At 41.3% G+C, this 18,366-nt stretch overlaps 1 protein-coding gene across 4 annotated transcripts in view; it reads left to right on the top strand.

Moving 5' to 3' along the window:
• Nucleotides 1–416: 416 nt before the first annotated feature.
• The window catches only part of sptan1 (spectrin alpha, non-erythrocytic 1), a 44,499-nt gene continuing 26,549 nt past the window's right edge, over nucleotides 417–18,366 (top strand). For 2 of the 4 annotated variants that reach the window (XM_058057248.2, XM_058057247.2), the window contains exons 1-22: nucleotides 417–560; nucleotides 7,026–7,265; nucleotides 7,443–7,568; nucleotides 7,923–8,063; nucleotides 8,304–8,584; nucleotides 8,671–8,815; nucleotides 8,898–9,052; nucleotides 9,797–9,932; nucleotides 10,013–10,114; nucleotides 10,266–10,403; nucleotides 10,543–10,653; nucleotides 10,753–10,830; nucleotides 10,906–11,061; nucleotides 11,173–11,377; nucleotides 12,463–12,644; nucleotides 12,740–12,983; nucleotides 14,790–14,912; nucleotides 14,983–15,200; nucleotides 16,135–16,227; nucleotides 16,417–16,551; nucleotides 17,649–17,797; nucleotides 17,948–18,004. In XM_058057248.2, the coding sequence (XP_057913231.2) occupies nucleotides 7,029–7,265; nucleotides 7,443–7,568; nucleotides 7,923–8,063; nucleotides 8,304–8,584; nucleotides 8,671–8,815; nucleotides 8,898–9,052; nucleotides 9,797–9,932; nucleotides 10,013–10,114; nucleotides 10,266–10,403; nucleotides 10,543–10,653; nucleotides 10,753–10,830; nucleotides 10,906–11,061; nucleotides 11,173–11,377; nucleotides 12,463–12,644; nucleotides 12,740–12,983; nucleotides 14,790–14,912; nucleotides 14,983–15,200; nucleotides 16,135–16,227; nucleotides 16,417–16,551; nucleotides 17,649–17,797; nucleotides 17,948–18,004 (3,212 nt within the window). In that variant the 5' untranslated portion in view covers nucleotides 417–560; nucleotides 7,026–7,028. The remainder of the gene's footprint in view (nucleotides 561–7,025; nucleotides 7,266–7,442; nucleotides 7,569–7,922; nucleotides 8,064–8,303; nucleotides 8,585–8,670; nucleotides 8,816–8,897; nucleotides 9,053–9,796; nucleotides 9,933–10,012; nucleotides 10,115–10,265; nucleotides 10,404–10,542; nucleotides 10,654–10,752; nucleotides 10,831–10,905; nucleotides 11,062–11,172; nucleotides 11,378–12,462; nucleotides 12,645–12,739; nucleotides 12,984–14,789; nucleotides 14,913–14,982; nucleotides 15,201–16,134; nucleotides 16,228–16,416; nucleotides 16,552–17,648; nucleotides 17,798–17,947; nucleotides 18,005–18,366) is intronic. The other 2 variants (XM_058057251.2, XM_058057250.2) reach the window with 1 other exon arrangement.

The raw sequence follows: 18,366 nt of genomic DNA, 5'->3' as shown, positions 1-18,366 counted from the left end.
TACTTCAGTTATTTCAGGGCTAAATTCCAAATGTGCAAACCTCTTATCTGAAAATTTGGCATTGTTTACCACGAGAATACAATATTTTAACTACATTTATAGGTCAGAAAAGTGGAAAAAAGTTTAAAAAAAAATGTTTGTCTTACACTAAACGTTTTTGCTCTTTTTTCAACTTCTACTCTCACTTTCTTTGTTTAAAATGTGCCACGGGCATATTCATTTCTAATAAGTAATTATATAATATTATATAATATTGTGTAATGTTGCACTTGTATTTGTAAGTATAAAGACCTGTTTGTAAACAAACTTCACCTTGCAAGTATAAAGACATGTTCTGTACATACATAACTGTGCTTGTTGTATTTGAAAGTGTAAGGAGGTGTTTTCATATAGCAAAGTTGCAGTTGCTGTATGACGTCATGACTGCAGTGCAACTTCCGGTCCATATTGGTGCTGCAGCAGTGACGTACCAGGCAAACAGGCTGGTTTATTCTTCGACGACCTGCTCGACTAAGGCAACGCCATTCTTTCCTCCTCCACGCTTTGCAGCACATTAAGAGGTAGGAATCGTGACTTTTGTACACAAAGCCTCATTTCTGTTACCCTGAACGTTTCATTGACTTGCAGTGTCTGTTCAGCGCTAGCTTGGTGGCTAACTGTAGCTAGCAGCTGTTTGACGGGCTTCGGTGTTTATTCTCCATTCTATTTAGTCACACCCATCATCGTGAATGTGTATATATGTATGTGTATGCGTGCATATGTGTTATGCGACATGTATTACACAGCATCAGGTACAATGAATGAAAACATTTTATCGTATTCATGTATTATTGCCAATATTTAAGCAAGCAATCGCTGTTATTGAGTTATTAAGTTATTGAGCGCATTTAATAAGTACCTGACACTGTGCATAATATGTAGCGTATTTGATGAAAACGTCATAGACGGATGGAATGTTGTAAGGTATTCTGCATGATCATGTCGGCCATTTCGGATCGGGATCCGCCCAGTGTCCTTGCATTGCTGCATTTGGCAAGGCTTTTTTTTTTAAGCGTATACACGGACTCTTGCATATCGACGTTCTTCAACCGGAAGGGTTCTGCTGTATCGTTTTTGATAGAAAGTGTCGTTGATGGAGTACAAATCAAAATATATGGGCGTCATTCCTTGACCGTTATTCGACCGAAGGGCAGTTCTAGGATCTGACCATTAGGGGCGCTACAGTCGTCTGTCACAATGCCCAGCATCAAGTACCTTTCATTACACTATTTAACATGTCGTCAATAGTCGATAGTCAATAAATTACTAATGCGCTGAAAATAGTTGGTAAAACAAAAGCCATATATTTTAAATCACACCACAAATTGAGCTATAACCACATCAAATTAGTCCTACCCTTTTCCCATTTTTTTCTTCTATTGAATTGATTTTTATTGGCTCTTTAGTTAGATTAGGGACCTGAGTCGCAGGTCAAACAATTAGGGTTGGGCAATATGGACCTTAGCATATATCATAGTATTTTTGGGATGAATCACGATATGACAATATAAAACAATATAAAATTGTATGTGTATAAAATACACTCTCCAATTGTGAAGCACATGTATTTATTGGTAACAAACTGGCTAACATTCCTAATGGGATGTCAGCCTCTACACATATTGCTACTAAATATTCAACAAACTGTAATGCCTGTACTTGTGATGAAGGAAGATGTAGTCACCCATGCAATTCCAACCGAATAAGTACATATTTTTATGACACTCTTGTTTACACAGTTAGATGTCAAACAGCGCTTTTATTTATTTATTTATGGCTGTACATTAAAAGCGAACATTCTAAAAAGATAAATTGCTGTTTATCAACTCCTATAAAGTTGGCGGCACAAACCAGAAGTCTTTACATGCACTGGCGGTGGGCAAAATTGCTGTTTATTATTATTATTTATTAAATCCTAAATAAATAGTTAGCGACACTTAAATAGTTAGCAACACAAACCTGAAGTGTTTCTATGCTCTCGGAAGTGTGACCAACCACAGCAGAGTGGCCGTGCCTGGAATGAATTAATACAGACCGTTTTTGCAGGAACCACAACATCCAAAGATATACTGCTGAATAGGTGCAGATTCTGGAAGAACTAGAACGCTTTCTGTGTCTGTTATCGGTATGTAGCTACTCTATAGGAGTCCACAACTTTAAAGCGGGGAAGATATACTTATCTAGCCCGAGTCACGCACGCAACCACACAAGCATGCTAAAGTAAGCTAACCCTGCTCGCTTCCAATCACTCTCCAAGGTGCCACCAACATTTGCCAGTGTTTATCACCATTACATCCTGTTTAGTTGGTAGGAGGCGGTTTTGTGTTTATGTGTTTATAGTGAGGGAAAAAAAGGGCCAGGATCAGCAGATTGGCAAGACAAAAAAAATCCAATCAGATCAGAAGCCAAAAAAGAGATTGGCTGATACCGATCACATGGATTAAGTGTAAATGTTTCCATTTAGTTATGATGAGTGCTATCGGCTAGGGGCACCATATGCGAGGGAAGTAAGGACAATAACAGGAAAATAGGTCATTGTGATGTTTTTTTAATGGGTCCAGAATATCTGGATTGGCCACATGATCTAAAAAAAGGAACCATCAAATCCCCTTAATTTGGGTAAAAACCTATTTGACCAATAAATCTGAACCTTGGAGGATGAGATGCCTTCTTGAAAGAGGCTTTCAATGTGTTAGTACACGAGGGTACTCTCAAATATAAACAAAAGCTTTAGAAAATTGCTGTCCAAACTACTAAATGATATCAGTTTCATTGGTCTTTTATTTTTATTTTTTTTTTTACATTTTAACAACAAATGAAACACACAAAGGGTTACACAGCAGACCTGATTTGAGCCTCTTACTAAAAATAAAGGACACGGCAGTATTTCTGTAGCAGTATCATTTGAGGTAGTTATTAAAATGAATAATCTACCAAGGAAAAGAGGACAGTCAGACCTTTGCAGCAGTAGATATCTGTGGAAAAGATGGTTTCATAGAAGAGGCAATAGGGGCAAAGCGGTGCTAGTGTATTAATAATTGTGCATGCAATGTAGTCTTTCATTTCTAACAGGCTCTTTTACAAACACACACACACTTATTGAAAATAAATGTCTGGACATGTACATGTACAAATTTTATAGTACTCAACATGCATTTAGTAATTATTGTTTTTAATGTAGCTATTTATCAGCATTCCACGTATTACACACAAGCTCACAATGAGATTCCGTTTCAATTGAAATTCTCCCATTTCTTTGAAATTATATATATTTTCAGTAAGTATTGCTTGAATTTGGTAACTTGATTTTAACAGAGATACCCTCCAATGCCAATGGGTGGCATGCCAACAGTGACCGGCAGTAGCATGCCTGTTGGTTGGTGTTAGAGTAACGGTAATAGAGTTGGGATGAGCCACTACACATCATGCGTGCAAGGCTTTAGATAACGCTGAGTTGCTGCCCGCGTAAGCGCTATCAGCTACATCAGCCTGACAGGCAGTGGCTTTTTAGGGTATGCGTATCTGAAACTGTTCAATGTGGCCTCAACAGGCAGACCCAGGCGTTTTTTCATACAGACCCACGGCTATGTATGCATTAGTTCTTTATACATGGGAGAGGTTTCTTTGCATGAGCATGTGAAAAGAAACAAGGGCTTAAACCTGTTTAGTTGATAAAATTCCTTATATATTTTTTTTTACTAATGTACAATTTTTGAAAACTTTTAGTTCAATAAGTACTTTCTTCCAATATGGCTGATTAAACAGCAGCCTACCAGAAAAGTTGTCACCGCCATTTTCATCCTCCTTCTTCTGCACTAAAACCATCGTCATCTTCTTCAGTGTGGGAATCCAACAACCTGACAATTCTGTCACCACACACCCCGCCAGTCTCTCTCCCGCATTGATAGTGGACCTCCCGATTATCGCACCATTCTGCCAAGATCCATCGGCAGACACAAACAAAAGCATCACATGCACTTCCACATGTTTTCCATGGTGAGGGCACGCACATGAAGCGAAGCAAAAGCACACGAGGTGTCATGAGACCAAAATGCAACCATACATTAGCTGCAACATCGTAAAAGCTGCAGGGTTCAAAGTGTGAGGATTAAAGTATCACCTTATACACTGCAAATACCCATAGAGCCCTTTACTGCAATATTTACGGTATTTACTTGGGATGTCCCAATCAGCGTCTTTTCCTTTTGATCTGATTTTAAGTCCCAATACGATACTTTGACATTGTTATTATAGCTTATGGAATTGAACGGTTTTTAAAAGGGATGCTCCGGGGGGAAAAAAATTGTTGGTATTGTAATCATTGAAGCAGGAAGTTATTGGTATTAGTTTGGGAAAAAATAAAGGTAACATGCATCCCTAGAATTGAAATGGTAATGTTCAGTCCAAGGAAAGCCACTGAATATAAAACATCTTTGATCCAAAGAAATGTGATGACTTTGTTGACACTTTTTGGCCAGCTGCACCGCTGACCACACTAGTTCCACCATGCTCATTCATCTATTCTTCGCCTTGCTTTTGTCTTCCAATTTGCACAGCCAGGCAGATGTTAAAGGTCAACTGTTGCTGGAATTTGCTGAACTTGCTTTTCGCAGTCTGGTTATAATGTGATGATAAATGTGGGGCGGGACGGTAGTGGTTCAGGAGTTAGAAGAGCGGGTTGCCCTACAACCACGGTGTCACCCACGCTGCACTGGTTGCAGAGGCAGGCATGTTTACGACTACACATGTAAGTTACATGTTAGGTTACTAATAAATGCAATATTTTCATAGTTGGAGCATAGAAAACCTGTTTATTCTGAATATGAAACATTTTTATCGTTATTAGAGCCCATTAGACATGAAATAACACCCCATACTCTCCTTTACATGTGTATTACCCAGTATATTGGATATAATCAGGCATTGGGAGTTGTCTGGGTTGCTGTTATGATGATTGTGAGATAGCCTGGTGTTAGTGATCATGTCTGGTGTGTGTTACTAGTGACACTTAGTGGCCAGTGCAGGCGACAGTGGGGGTGTTGCCTGAAACTGTATTTGTATTTTAGTTCATTTCAAGCATTTTTCTGCTTTATATGCACAATTTAGGTAAGATTACGTAACATTTGCTTAAGTATGCAATAACAGGCCACAGTCAACCACGAAACAGTGACATTTATTACCATTTATTAACAAATGTTTGGAAAAAAGCAATAGAGTGATGTTTGAGGCGTGATGTAGCGAGGGATGACTCTAACAGGTTTGGTGTAAAGAGCTTTGGGTGGGTAGAAAGGTGCTTTGTGATTCCAACAGGCGACTGTTCTTTAATGGCTATTTTAAACATAAGCCCCTTTTTGACCAGCTTTTGTGTCCAGGTGTTTATTTTCTTGGGTGAAATCATTCCTGGTCGGTGTTGTTTGATTTGTGTTTCCACTGCACTGCAAAGTTTGAATTTTTAGGCAATCAGAATTTTTTGGGGGAATTACTGAAGCGGCAATAATTCGGTAAAAACAGTAAAAAAAACAAAAGCAAACAACCTGCACGTCGTCACCATCATTTCATCAATTCATCATTTGTAGCGGTGTAAGTAATTTTCTGATAATGGGAAGAATCTATACTGGAATATAAAAAATATTGCCCAACCCTAATGTGCATTTCTAATGGAAATATTTTTGAAAGCTAATTTATCGGGTTGTAACTAAACCTCACAAGATTGAAACATGATCATTCATTCTTGCTCAGAGAAAAGCCTTGTTGGAACAGGGCAGCTATACGTCTAGAAGACTGTGAACTATGGCATCTCTGCTGTGAATGATAATACATGAACGTGTCATAAGGAAGTGGCAGTGGATGAAGTGGGGTTGGAACAGCACATTATGTGCTTTTATACGCACTATAAACCTTTATAAACTCGCACTCTTGTGTTGATTTTGAGTAAATAAAAGCACACAGTCACTGTACTTTAAAGAGTTGCTGAATGAGGAAAACGAGAGAGAAGGAAGAGTAGAAAAGGTGTCTACTGTGGACCAGGAAGTAGCAAAGATTAGTAAAGATAAAGTGAGCATTGAAGGATGAAGAATGGGGAGGCACTTCGTCCTGACGGTATACCTGTGGCGGCGTGGAAGTGTTTAGGAGAGGTAGCAGTAGAGTTCCTGACTGGGTTGTTCAATAGGATCTTGGGTGGTGAGAAGATGCCTCAGGAATGGAGGAGAAGTGTGTTGGTGCCCTTTTTTAAGAACAAGGGTGATGTGCAAAGTTGTGTCAACTACAGAGGTATAAAACTAATGAGCCATACAATGAAGTTATGGGAAAGAGTAGTCCAAGCTCAACTAAGGACAAAAGTCAGCATTTGTGAGCAGCCATATGGTTTCATGCCAAAAAAAAGAGTACTATTAGCCACAGCAAGACAGAGTATATGTGTGTGAATGAGAGGGACCCACGTGGAAGAGTGAGGTTACAGGGAGAAGAGATACAGAAGGTGGAGAATTTTAAGTACTAGGGGTCAACAGTTCAGAAAAATGGAGATTGTGAAAAGGAGGTGAAGAAGCATGTGCAGGTGGGATGGAACGGGTGGAGGAAAGTGTCAGATGTGATGTGTGATAGAAGAGTTTCAGCTAAAATGAAAGGAAAGGTATTCAAAAATGTGGTGAGACCAGCCATGTTGTTTGGTCTGGAGACAGTGCCACTGATTGAGGAAAAGACAGGAAGCAGAACTGGAGGTAGCAGATGGAGGATGCTGGGGTTTACATTGGGAGTGACCAGGATGGATAGGATCAGGAACAAATCCATCAGAGGGACATTACATGATAGAGGCCTTGGAGATAAAGTCAGAGAGGCCAGACTGAGATGGTTGGGACATGTCCAGAGGAGAGATAGCGAATATAGTGGTAGAAGGATGCTGCGTTTAGAGCACCCAGTCACTATAGGCAATACCACGACTCAGCACGTATATGCTCTTTTTTAACGAATGTGTGTTGTGTTTTTCAAAGAAAATGGAAACTGCAGGAGTTAAAGTTCTGGAGACGGCTGAGGACATCCAGGAGCGCCGGCAGCAGGTCCTGGACCGCTACAGGCGCTTCAAGGACCTGTCCATTATGCGACGTCAGAAGCTGGAAGACTCTTACCGCTTCCAGTTCTTCCGCCGTGATGCCGATGAGCTGGAGAAGTGGATCCAGGAGAAGTTGCAAATTGCCTCTGACGAGAACTACAAGGACCCCTCCAACCTGCAGGTATTACTGGCTCTTAATTCATCCCATCCTTGGCACCACAAATGCTGCTTGTAAGATAGAGCAACTAAATGCTAGCCAGTGTTGTGCATAATGCATTTGCATACAGTGAAATATTTCCAAATGTCACGTTTTATAATGTTTTTTCATGACATTTACTGCTCTTGTGACGTTCTCCAGGGAAAGCTGCAGAAACATCAGGCCTTCGAGGCTGAAGTCCAGGCCAATGCTGGGGCCATCATCAAACTGAATGACACTGGAAGCCTGATGATCACAGAAGGCCATTTTGCTTCTGAGACCATTCGAGTAAGACACCACCATGTATTGATCAATGTAGAATAATCTATACTGACGGGACAGGTAGACAACAACATTAAGACGACAGCATTTTTAAAGAATGGTCTTTTCACGTTACATCTTACCCAGTCCTACACGCCTTACCGGACACAACAGAGACCCATAGTTTCAAGTGTTAATATGGCTGAGTATCTTCTGGTAGGTGGGATTGGTGTGGATAACTTTCTTTTTTTGGAATGCTGTGGAACCTGAATCTTTCAGACATGTTTGGTTATGAATATGTGTGTGTATATGCAGTATGTTATATAATTCAAAGACATTCGGTGGAGTTAACATGTGTTAATCAACCTTTTTTCGGACTAGAACCGCCTGGAGGAGCTGCGCCGTCTATGGGATCTCCTGCTGCTCAGGACTAAGGAGAAGGGGATGCATCTGCTGAATGCTCAAAAACTGGTCCAGTACATCCGTGAATGTGAAGATGCCTTGGGCTGGATCAGTGACAAGGTACCAGATGGATTTGTCAGCCTTTTACTTTTTAGTGTACGTTTGATTCCACCCATTCATCCCCCAGTTATGCACAAGTGCAGAAACACGGTGGTGTACATTTAAGTGATGGAACTTGAACTTGAAGTTTACAGTATCTTTGTGAAGAACAAAAATATTTGAAATTTGCTGAAACTTTGCCAGCCATGTTTCTAATGTCAAGTTTGTGATGGCATCCCCATCGATGTGGGTACTCCCCAGGAGGCTATAGCCACCTCAGAGGAGTTGGGACAGGACCTTGAGCATGTGGAGCTTCTGCAGAAGAAGTTTGAGGAGTTCCAGACAGACCTGGCCGCGCACGAGGAGCGAGTGAATGAAGTGAACCAGCTGGCGGCCAAGCTGAAACAAGAGGAGCATCCTGAGGTGGAACTCATCGTTACCAAGCAGGATGAGGTAAATGCTGCCTGGCAGCGCCTGAAGGGCCTGGCTCAGCAGAGACAAGGGAAGCTGTTTGGAGCTGCTGAGGTACAGCGTTTTAACAGGTAAACAATAGTGATCTTCAATATTTGGTTATTCTGAAAGCATGATTGGTGTCATTATCAACCCGTCTGTTGTATTTTACCACCAGGGATGTTGACGAGACAATCAGTTGGATTAAGGAGAAGGAGCAGCTGATGGCTTCTGATGACTTTGGACGTGATCTGGCAAGCGTACAGGCTCTCCTCCGTAAGCATGAGGGTCTGGAGAGAGATTTGGATGCTCTGAAAGACAAGGCAAGAATTTCCATCTGTATTTTTTGAGATTTGAGATTAGGTCAGAGATGTATGAGGTACTTAATTTCTATTTCTTCATCAGGTCAACACACTTGGTGGTGATGCAGAGCATTTGCAGCAAACACATCCCCAAAATGCCTCCCAGATCCACCTCAAGAAAGATGAACTTGTGACCAACTGGGAGCGGATTCACAGTCTGGCTGATGAGCGCCATGGACGCCTTAATGATGCTTATCGGTACAGTGTTACCCACGGGACTGCAATCTTATCTGTGGGCTTGGGTTGCGGGGATGGGGGTCTATCAAGTCATCGTACAATTTGCATATTTAGGCCAGGGAGCTTTTTTAAACATTTAAAATATAAAAATATATAAGAACACCACCACCAACTTGTGCATGTTATCAATCATATTTTTAAAAGAACAGATGAAAAATTATGTCTGTATTACCGTATTTTCTTTACTATAAGTCGCACAATGCCAAAAATGCATCATTAGGTAGAAAAAAAACATACATAAGTCGCACTGGAGTATAAGTCGCATTTTTTTCGGGTAATTTATTTTACAAACTACTTGACCAAAACCGACATTACATCCTCTTGGAAGGCAAGTTCTAACAATAAAAGAATAGATAACAGGCTGAATTCTCGCCCGAAGACAGCTGGGATAGGCTCCAGCACCCCCCCGCGACCCTCGTGAGGAATAAGCGGTAGAGAATGAATGAATGAATGAATGAATAACAGGCTGAATAGTAGGGGTGTGAATCTCAGCAGTGAGGACCATTTGATACACATCTCGACGCACTGCCAGCGATACCATACTTTAACCATCAAAGGGTTGGCTCAAGCCATAATGCCAGGTTGTGTGTTGAGTTTAAATGAAATACTTTGGAAAGAATGAATGGGTATTCAAACACTTGGCAGGCCGGATGTGGCCCCCGGACTGTAGTTTAGAAGTTAAGGGTTTCTTCTCTCAATGTTTAGGCTTCAGCGTTTCACTGCAGACTTCAGGGATCTTACAAGCTGGGTGACGGAGATGAAGGCCCTCATTAATGCCGATGAACTCGCTAATGATGTCGCAGGCGCGGAGGCTCTGCTAGACCGACATCAGGAGCATAAAGTACATTCCCCTTGTGCCACATCTGCAGTCGTGTGCAACCTGAGACAATGAATGAGCGATGGTGTAATGATGTCACACAGGGAGAGATCGATGCCCACGAGGACAGCTTCAGGGCCACTGACGAGGCCGGCCGCGATTTGCTCAACACAGGACATTATGCTTCCGAGGAAGTCAAGGAAAAGGTAAAAGCTGTCGGTACATACGCTTTTACTGAAAGGCATATTTTGAAGACAATTGGGGTTGAACTTGGAATTGTTGAACACTCCGCGTTCACAGTCGTAACTGTTTGCACTTACGTCCCACCGAGTAAATAAATGTATTTGATGTGTACAGCTGGGTGTCCTGACTGAAGAGAAGGAGTCTTTGTTGGAGTTGTGGGAGCTTCGCAGGCAGCAGTATGAGCAGTGTATGGACCTCCAGCTCTTCTACAGGGACACCGAGCAAGTGGACAACTGGATGAGCAAACAAGAGGTAGCTGATGATGAGCATGTTTAGTCTTTCTTTCTGTGGGAGCACACGGGTGGTCGTCCTAGTCTTTTATATAAATCACATTTAGGTATAGAGGACTGCAGTGTTAATGTATGACTGATGGTGTTTCATCATCGTTCAGGCTTTCCTTCTGAATGAAGATCTTGGCGATTCCCTGGATAGTGTGGAGGCGCTGCTGAAGAAGCATGAAGACTTTGAGAAGTCTCTCAGCGCCCAGGAAGAGAAGATCACGGTAAATTATTTTCCAATATCTTTCACTGTTCAAAGTTCAAAGTTTGTCGTGACCTCAGACGTTGCAGGATACAACTTTGACCTCTTTGTACATCCTCAGGCTTTAGATGAATTTGCAACTAAGCTCATCCAGAACAACCATTACGCCAAAGAGGATGTGGCTACCCGCAGAGATGCTGTAGGTCCCATCTTCCTCATCTAATGGCTGGTTAAGACCACTTCTCAGATGACTTGATTTCTCACATATTTTTAGCTTCTCAGTCGTCGCAATGCCCTACATGAGCGCGCTCAGTCTCGTCGCTCGGCCTTGGAGGATTCTTTCCACCTTCAGCAGTTCTTCAGGGATTCTGATGAGCTCAAGAGCTGGATCAATGAGAAGATGAAGACTGCCAGTGATGAAGCTTATAAGGTGATGGACTGATGAGATGAAAGTGGAGTACAAGGATTTCACTGAGGGGCAGTGAAATGGTATGGATGAAGGTTGTGGCGTGCGACCCCTGACTTTATGATTTGACTACAGGACCCTTCCAACTTGCAAGGCAAGGTGCAGAAACACCAGGCCTTTGAAGCAGAGCTGTCAGCCAACCAGAGCCGCATTGATGCGCTTCAAAAGTCCGGACAAGAGTTGCTTGATGGGAAACATTACGCCTCCAATGAGGTGGCCTGTCGCATGGAAGAGGTCAGCTCCCAGTGGAAGAAACTGCTGGAAGCCACTGAGCTGAAAGGTAGGGCTGGAAACACATCCCTTAATTGCCTTAACCCAAGTCACACTGGGGGCGGAATGCGAATTTCATCGGAATGAAAAATCTTGTTCCTGGATATTTGGAGTGCATTCAAAAAAATTCTGAGTGCATTCTTAGTACATTCCAAATATTCTCAAGTATAAAAGCAATTTTCACTCATTAAATGTACTGCAAAAAAGATCAATAAGGATAATTCATAATGCCGCCTACAGAAAACACACTAACTCCTTATTTCTAAAATCACAAATACTTAAACTTGCTGATATAGTTCAGCTAAAATAATGCATAAGGCTAAAAATAACCTATTAACGAAAAATGTCATCCAATATGATCTCAGGGAACAACTAAATTTGAAACACTAATATGCTAGGACAACGTTAAAAAGCCATAGCATTTCAGTATGTGGAATCAAACTATGGAATGGGGGAGATACTCTGCAGCAGTATAATACCTACAGCAGGGGTGGGCAAACTACGGCCCGGGGGCCACATCCGGCCCGCCAAGTGTTTGAATACGGCCCGCCCAATCTTTCCAAAGTATTTCATTTAAACTCAACATACAACCTGGCATCATGGCCTGAGCCAACCTTTTGATGGTTTTATCAATTTCGTTTTTTGACATGGTCTGTTGTTTACAAAGTGCTCCTGAAAAAAGGGACACAAGCACATAATAGATTAGATTATTATAATAATTATTAGAACTATTATGATTATTATAATTATTATATTAATGCTAATTATTATATGAATTATATATAATATTATTGCTATAGTTGCATATTTTACATAATAATAATATAATTATTATTATTTTAATTTTATTGTAATTATTACAATATTTTATTATTTTTAAAATATTTAAATATAAATATAAAATAATAAATAATAATAGCAGATTGCATGACAATTTTACAGATACAATAATACCAGGTGGACTGTTACGTGTAAAATATATAGTCTGCCCCCCGTAAATTTTGTCATATCAATGCGGCCCGCGAGTCAAAAAGTTTGCCCACCCCTGACCTACAGTATGAACATACTTGATGCGCTTTCCCTGGTTTGTCCCAGGCATCAAGCTCCGTGAGGCCAACCAACAGCAGCAATTTAACAGGAATGTGGAGGACATCGAGTTGTGGCTCTATGAGGTCGAGGGTCACTTGACCTCAGACGACTACGGCAAAGACCTAACCAGCGTTCAGAACCTTCAAAAAAAGCATGCACTCCTTGAGGCTGATGTAACTGCCCACCAGGTATGCACATACAATCATGACTTGTTATGAAGTAATGGATGCTACTTGGATATTTGTTTCCAAAACGAATTGTATATATACTTTGACTTTATCAGGATCGGATCGATGGAATTATAATCCAGGCTCGACAGTTCCAAGAGGCTGGGCACTTTGATGCCGATAACATCCAGAAGAAGCAGGATGCTTTAGTCGTTCGTTACGAAGCCCTTCGTGAGCCCATGGCCGCACGCAAGCAGAAGCTGGCTGACTCTCTTCGGCTACAACAGCTTTTCCGAGATGTAGAAGATGAGGAGACTTGGATACGTGAGAAAGAGCCCATTGCTGCCTCTACAAACAGAGGTAAAAACATTGACCATAATCATCAAAATGTAGAAATCTGTGCCATTTGTCGTCTTGTATGCAACTTGCATATCTTTATTGTTCAACTCAAGTAGAAATGTCGACCACCATTCCCACCATTGATCAATTCTTAAACGTATCCGCTCCCCAAACATTATACAAGCTGTACATTCGTTTTTCAAAGTGTGACAACACTGTCGGATTCCAGTCTCCAAATGGAACCTAGATTTATCTACAAGCTGTGACCCTGAGTTCTGGAAGCAAATATGCCTTAATTCTTATTGAGAGATTGAGAGAGTGTCTGCTGAATCCAAAGAACAACTGTCAGAATTTCAATCTATATGGGCTCCAATAATTCATTTCTTAATCTAACTCTCGAAGGGCTGAGTGTGTCTGTCCATGCCCCTGGCAGTCTCGTTCCTCTGGCTTGGGGCATAGTCTTGGTCGCCGGGTTGCCCTGGCGTCTGGGGGGTGGGCGGGTGGGTGCCGGGAATCTCTGTCCCTTCTTTCTGGGCTGACCCCCTGGAGGTTCTGGTGAGGGTTGGTGGGGGGCTGTCTGGATCTGGGGATGGGTTCCGCTTGCTGGGGGGAGGGGCGGCACCTCCGGCCATGTGCAGGCTCCCTTCCGGTTGGCGGGGGCGCCCTTGTGCACGCAGGTGTGTGGCCCTCGATGCCCTTCTGCCCTAGTGGGGTATGGTGTCCCGCCGATCTCCGGGGTGTGGCTCTCCTCCGGCCTGCTGGTTGATGGTTGGGATTGCTCCTCCATGGCCACTTGCTGGTCTCTTCGGGGGAATGCTTCGGGGGCGGGTTTTGGTGAGTCGGTGAGGCGGTGAGCGCTTGACCTGGCTGCGCGGGGCGGGGTTTACTGGGTGGTAGAAGGCAGTCCCTCTCCTTTTGTCATTCTCAGTGACAATTACACATTCACACACACACATTCACGCATATGAGCACACTTACGCACACATATATGAATATGCACACCAACAGAAGTACACACCTCCATATGCGCACTCACAGCACATGGGTGCCTCTCTACACAATCTACCGTCTTATCCTTGATGTCTTTATGCTATTGTTATGCTATTATTACAGTAATAATGTCAAGCAGTGAGATTTTAATTACTGCAACTGTATGGCTGTAATTCTGTTTACTATCACAGTTCATGTCTTCATTGTTACTATTGCCACTGGTAAGTTGGACTGTTTCATTTCAGTGATATCATCTCCATTTTGACCCTTAGCCATCATTGACATTTAACTCATGCAGTCCTGTTTGTCACTGTTGTTGTTATGGGAATTGTTGTTGCTGCTGTTTTTGTCTCTCTCTCTCTCTACTGTCTCTCCTCCCACCCTGACCCCAGTTTCTCTTCTTCTTCTTGTCTGTGTTTCTTCTTGCTCCGGTCCGGCCGCTCCAAATATGCATAACAAAAACATAAAATAACGGCAAATAAAATTTCATAGTGCAGGGAAGTTGTAACTTACACCTTTCCTGACACAGAGCAAATCTGTTTAGCATGTAAGGGCATTTAGATCAATACTATCTGCCCCAATGGCTGGACGGGACACACACACACACAAAAAGGAACGGTCGACCACTGTTTCCCAAAGGAAAAGCTGATGTGTGTAAATATCTTGTTTTGCTTAAAGATAATAGGTCTGTTTTCAAAACTGCAAAGGGTTTATAAATCTCATTTCCGCGGCCAATCAGAGGATATTTACGTTTTTAAATAAAAAAAGGATGACTTGAATACCAAAATAGTTGTCAATTACTTGGATAATTGATTAATCATCAACATGTTTCTTTAGGCAAAGATCTAATTGGTGTCCAGAATCTGCTGAAGAAGCACCAGGCCCTCCAGGCTGAGATCACGGGTCATGAGCCTCGTATAAAGGCAGTCTCCTTGAAAGGAGAGGCCATGGTGGATGAAGGTATTCATTTTTTGCATTTGTTTTCCTGCCCAATGTATGGGAGCTAATATCTATGCACGCCCATCTGCAGGACACTTTGCCGGTGCGGATGTGAAAGCCAAACTGTCTGAGCTTCATGGACGCTGGGACGTTCTGAAGGCTAAGGCCGTCCAGAGACGACAGGACCTTGAAGACTCTCTGCAGGCCCAGCAATACTTTGCTGACGCCAATGAGGCCGAGTCTTGGATGAGGGAGAAGGAACCCATTGTAGGGAGCACAGACTACGGTAAAGATGAAGACTCTGCTGAGGTATGTGGACACAGTTTCAGAAGGGGAAAAACATTGTTAGTATTCAAGTTTATCATTAGGGAGGTCCTGATCTGTATTTGGCATCTGATCACAAGCTGATTTTATTGGCATTTGATCCTGATTAAATTTTTTTTACCTTTTTGGCCTCAGATCTGATCTGATGTGAATGGTGACTTTTGAGAAAAATGTCAAAAAGAGCGGAAATTTATTAATTTACTAGTATAAAAATAGAAATATTAGCATAGTCCTAATATTAAAAAACATATATGAAAAAACATTACACCAAAAATGTTTACAAGCATATAACGTCATCATTTTTTAATTGTTTTTTGGCAATATTAGTGACAAAAGAAACAAAGTTTGGATGACAATTTTTTGGATGACTAGGTTGGGGAAAAGTTGTGATATAGTTTTCCAAATATTATGGGGACCAAGTGTTGACAATGTTGCCATTTACGGCCTGTGACTTTTTCTCATATTTTTTTCCCTTTTTTTTTTCTCAACGCATTTTGAAAATGTACTTAAACAAAAACTGGAAGGGAAAAAAAAAGACAAAAGAACAGTCATTTTACTAGAATAAAGTAGAAATATTACAATAGAGTTGTAATATTAATACATAAAATGGAACATTATGACAAATGTTCCAAGCATAACGGCATAATACTATAATTTCCATAATATTGGTAACAAAGTTCCAATTTTTGGAAAATTAGTTTGGGGAAAAATGTTATATTATGAGAATAAAGTCAAAATCAGTGTTATGAAACAGCATTATTTCATAATAATATGAGAAAAATTTCATTTTCGCAATTTCCACAATCATTTTTGCAATAATATTAACGAAAAGAATAAAGTTGCAAATTATGTCATATTAGTTTGGTGAAAAAGCTGTTATTATTATTATTAATATTATTATTATGTCTTGTATTTCCAGGCTCTACTGAAGAAACATGAGGCGCTGATGTCTGACCTAAGTGCCTACGGAAGTAGCATCAAGGCTCTGAATGAACAGGCTATCACTTGCAGGGTAAACAAAAAAACTGCACTACACTCTCTCATTTGCACAGAAAGTTGTTTTGAAGCAAATCCATAGCTGCCAAGTCTTTTTACCCTCCTCTCCTCTCCTGACATCCCAGTTGAAGTTCTAAAATCTAAAGATAAACATCCTTTATTAGTTTAGCTTGAATAAATCTTGTGTACCCTTTTGAATGAACAGCAACAAGTTGCACCAACCGATGATGAGACTGGGAAGGAGCTTGTCCTGGCCCTGTATGATTACCAGGAGAAGAGCCCCCGTGAAGTTACCATGAAGAAGGGAGACATTCTCACCCTTCTAAACAGCACCAACAAGGTAAAGATGAAATCGGCGCATCACACAATGACATTTAACAGACACACATGTGACAATTTTCCAAGTCAAAAATACAAATAAAATTAAATCTTCGTACGGGCTGCACGGCGGTCGAATGGTTAGCGCACAGACCTCACAGTTAGACCAGAGTTCAAGCCCACCCTCGGCCGTCTCTGGTGTTGGCATGCGTGGGTTTTCTCCGGGTACTCCGGTTTCCTCCCATATTCCAAAAACATGCTAGGTTAATTGGCCACTCCAAATTGTCCATAGGTATGAATGTGAGTGTGCATGGTTGTTTCTATATGTGCCCTGTGATTGGCTGGCCACCAGTCCAGTCTCACCTGAGGACAGCTGGGATAGGCTCCAGCACCCCCGTGACCCTCGTGAGGATAAGCAGTAGAAAATGAGTAGTAGCAATATTTTATGCAAGTGGTGTGGTTGCATGATTGCAGCCGATTCCGTGACGGAGCTAATGTGTCAGTGGAGGCACGGGCCGGTACGAGAACCTGACGGTATGATAACTTGGGGCAAAAATATCACGGTAAACCTCCAACTCAAGCCAAAACACAAAATACATATTTTCTTCATTAAAAAAGCAAAGCAAAATGCAAATAAATCCAATCAAGTTGCTAAAAAAATCAACTCATCATGTTAATATTTTGTAGTGGTGAATGTGCCGGTCCCACTTTTCCATAAAGATAAGATATGCCTTTATTATTATTATTATTATTATACAAGGGAAAATTTTAGGTTTACAGTAGCACACAGTAGTGTGGTACGAAAACAGGGTAATACAAATCAGAAATTATATACAGTTCTATACGTGTTGACTATGTCACAGGCATTCCGTTTATTGCATGGTTAATTGCACAGTTACTGCACAGAATTTTTGGAGCAGTATTTATTATAGCGTCTTACAGCTGAAGGTATCCTGCGATATCTCTCCTTCATACACTTTGGATGTATCACCCTGTCGCTATTAATACCGCCATATGCCACTTTTGTTGTATCAATACTGATTTATTATGGTGGACGCTATGACAGCTCTGTCTTCCTTTTTTAACTGTTTCTTGAAGCAAATATTTTCTGTGCTAAAGGACTGGTGGAAAGTCGAGGTGAATGACCGCCAAGGATTTGTTCCTGCTGCGTATGTGAAGAAGCTGGATCCCAATCAGTCCTCTTCCAGGGAAAACCTTCTGGATGAACATGGAAGCATTGGACTTCGCCAAGACCAAATTGAGAATCAGTAAGACCAACATTTAACAGTACTTTTTTTTTCCTCCCCCTTAAGCACTTTCTTTTCTGCTGTTTCTTTTTTTTAACTTAAAACATGTCTGTCTCCTCTTTTGTCCTTTTTCTGCATCTAACAATATAATCTTGCCTTGCTATTGGTAAGGCTTGTCACCAAAGAGGCCTGCAGCGTGTCTATGCGCATGAAGCAGGTTGAAGAGCTGTGAGTAGGAACTAGTGTCTACTTCCATGCCCTGTGTTCTTTCTTACCACATTTCTACCATGCTAGTTCGGGATGGGCATTCCACCAAATTAATCCATGCTTATCTTTTTTGCATAGCTTTCAAAATGATTCAAATAGTGTTTCCTACAACAAGAAAAAAAAAACAATTTTATCACAAAACAAACACAATTCCTTGTTTAATCAAAAGAAGAAATGCAGAATCCGGACAGAATGGTGAAAGAAACTACAAATTCTACAAAGTCAGAAAATACAAATTCTGGCCTAAAAGTACTTCCACAGTACTTTACGTGTACTGTATTACATACAATATTCAATGAAAACAAACTTTACTTTGACGAAAC

This window comes from Doryrhamphus excisus, linkage group LG19 (genome assembly GCF_037039965.1).
Source record: "Doryrhamphus excisus strain RoL-2023G ecotype Guam linkage group LG19, RoL_Dexc_Guam_v1.1, whole genome shotgun sequence".
NCBI lineage: Eukaryota > Metazoa > Chordata > Actinopteri > Syngnathiformes > Syngnathidae > Doryrhamphus > Doryrhamphus excisus.
Note: the sequence above shows the minus strand (reverse complement) of the source record. Positions and strands in the feature narration are given on the sequence as shown.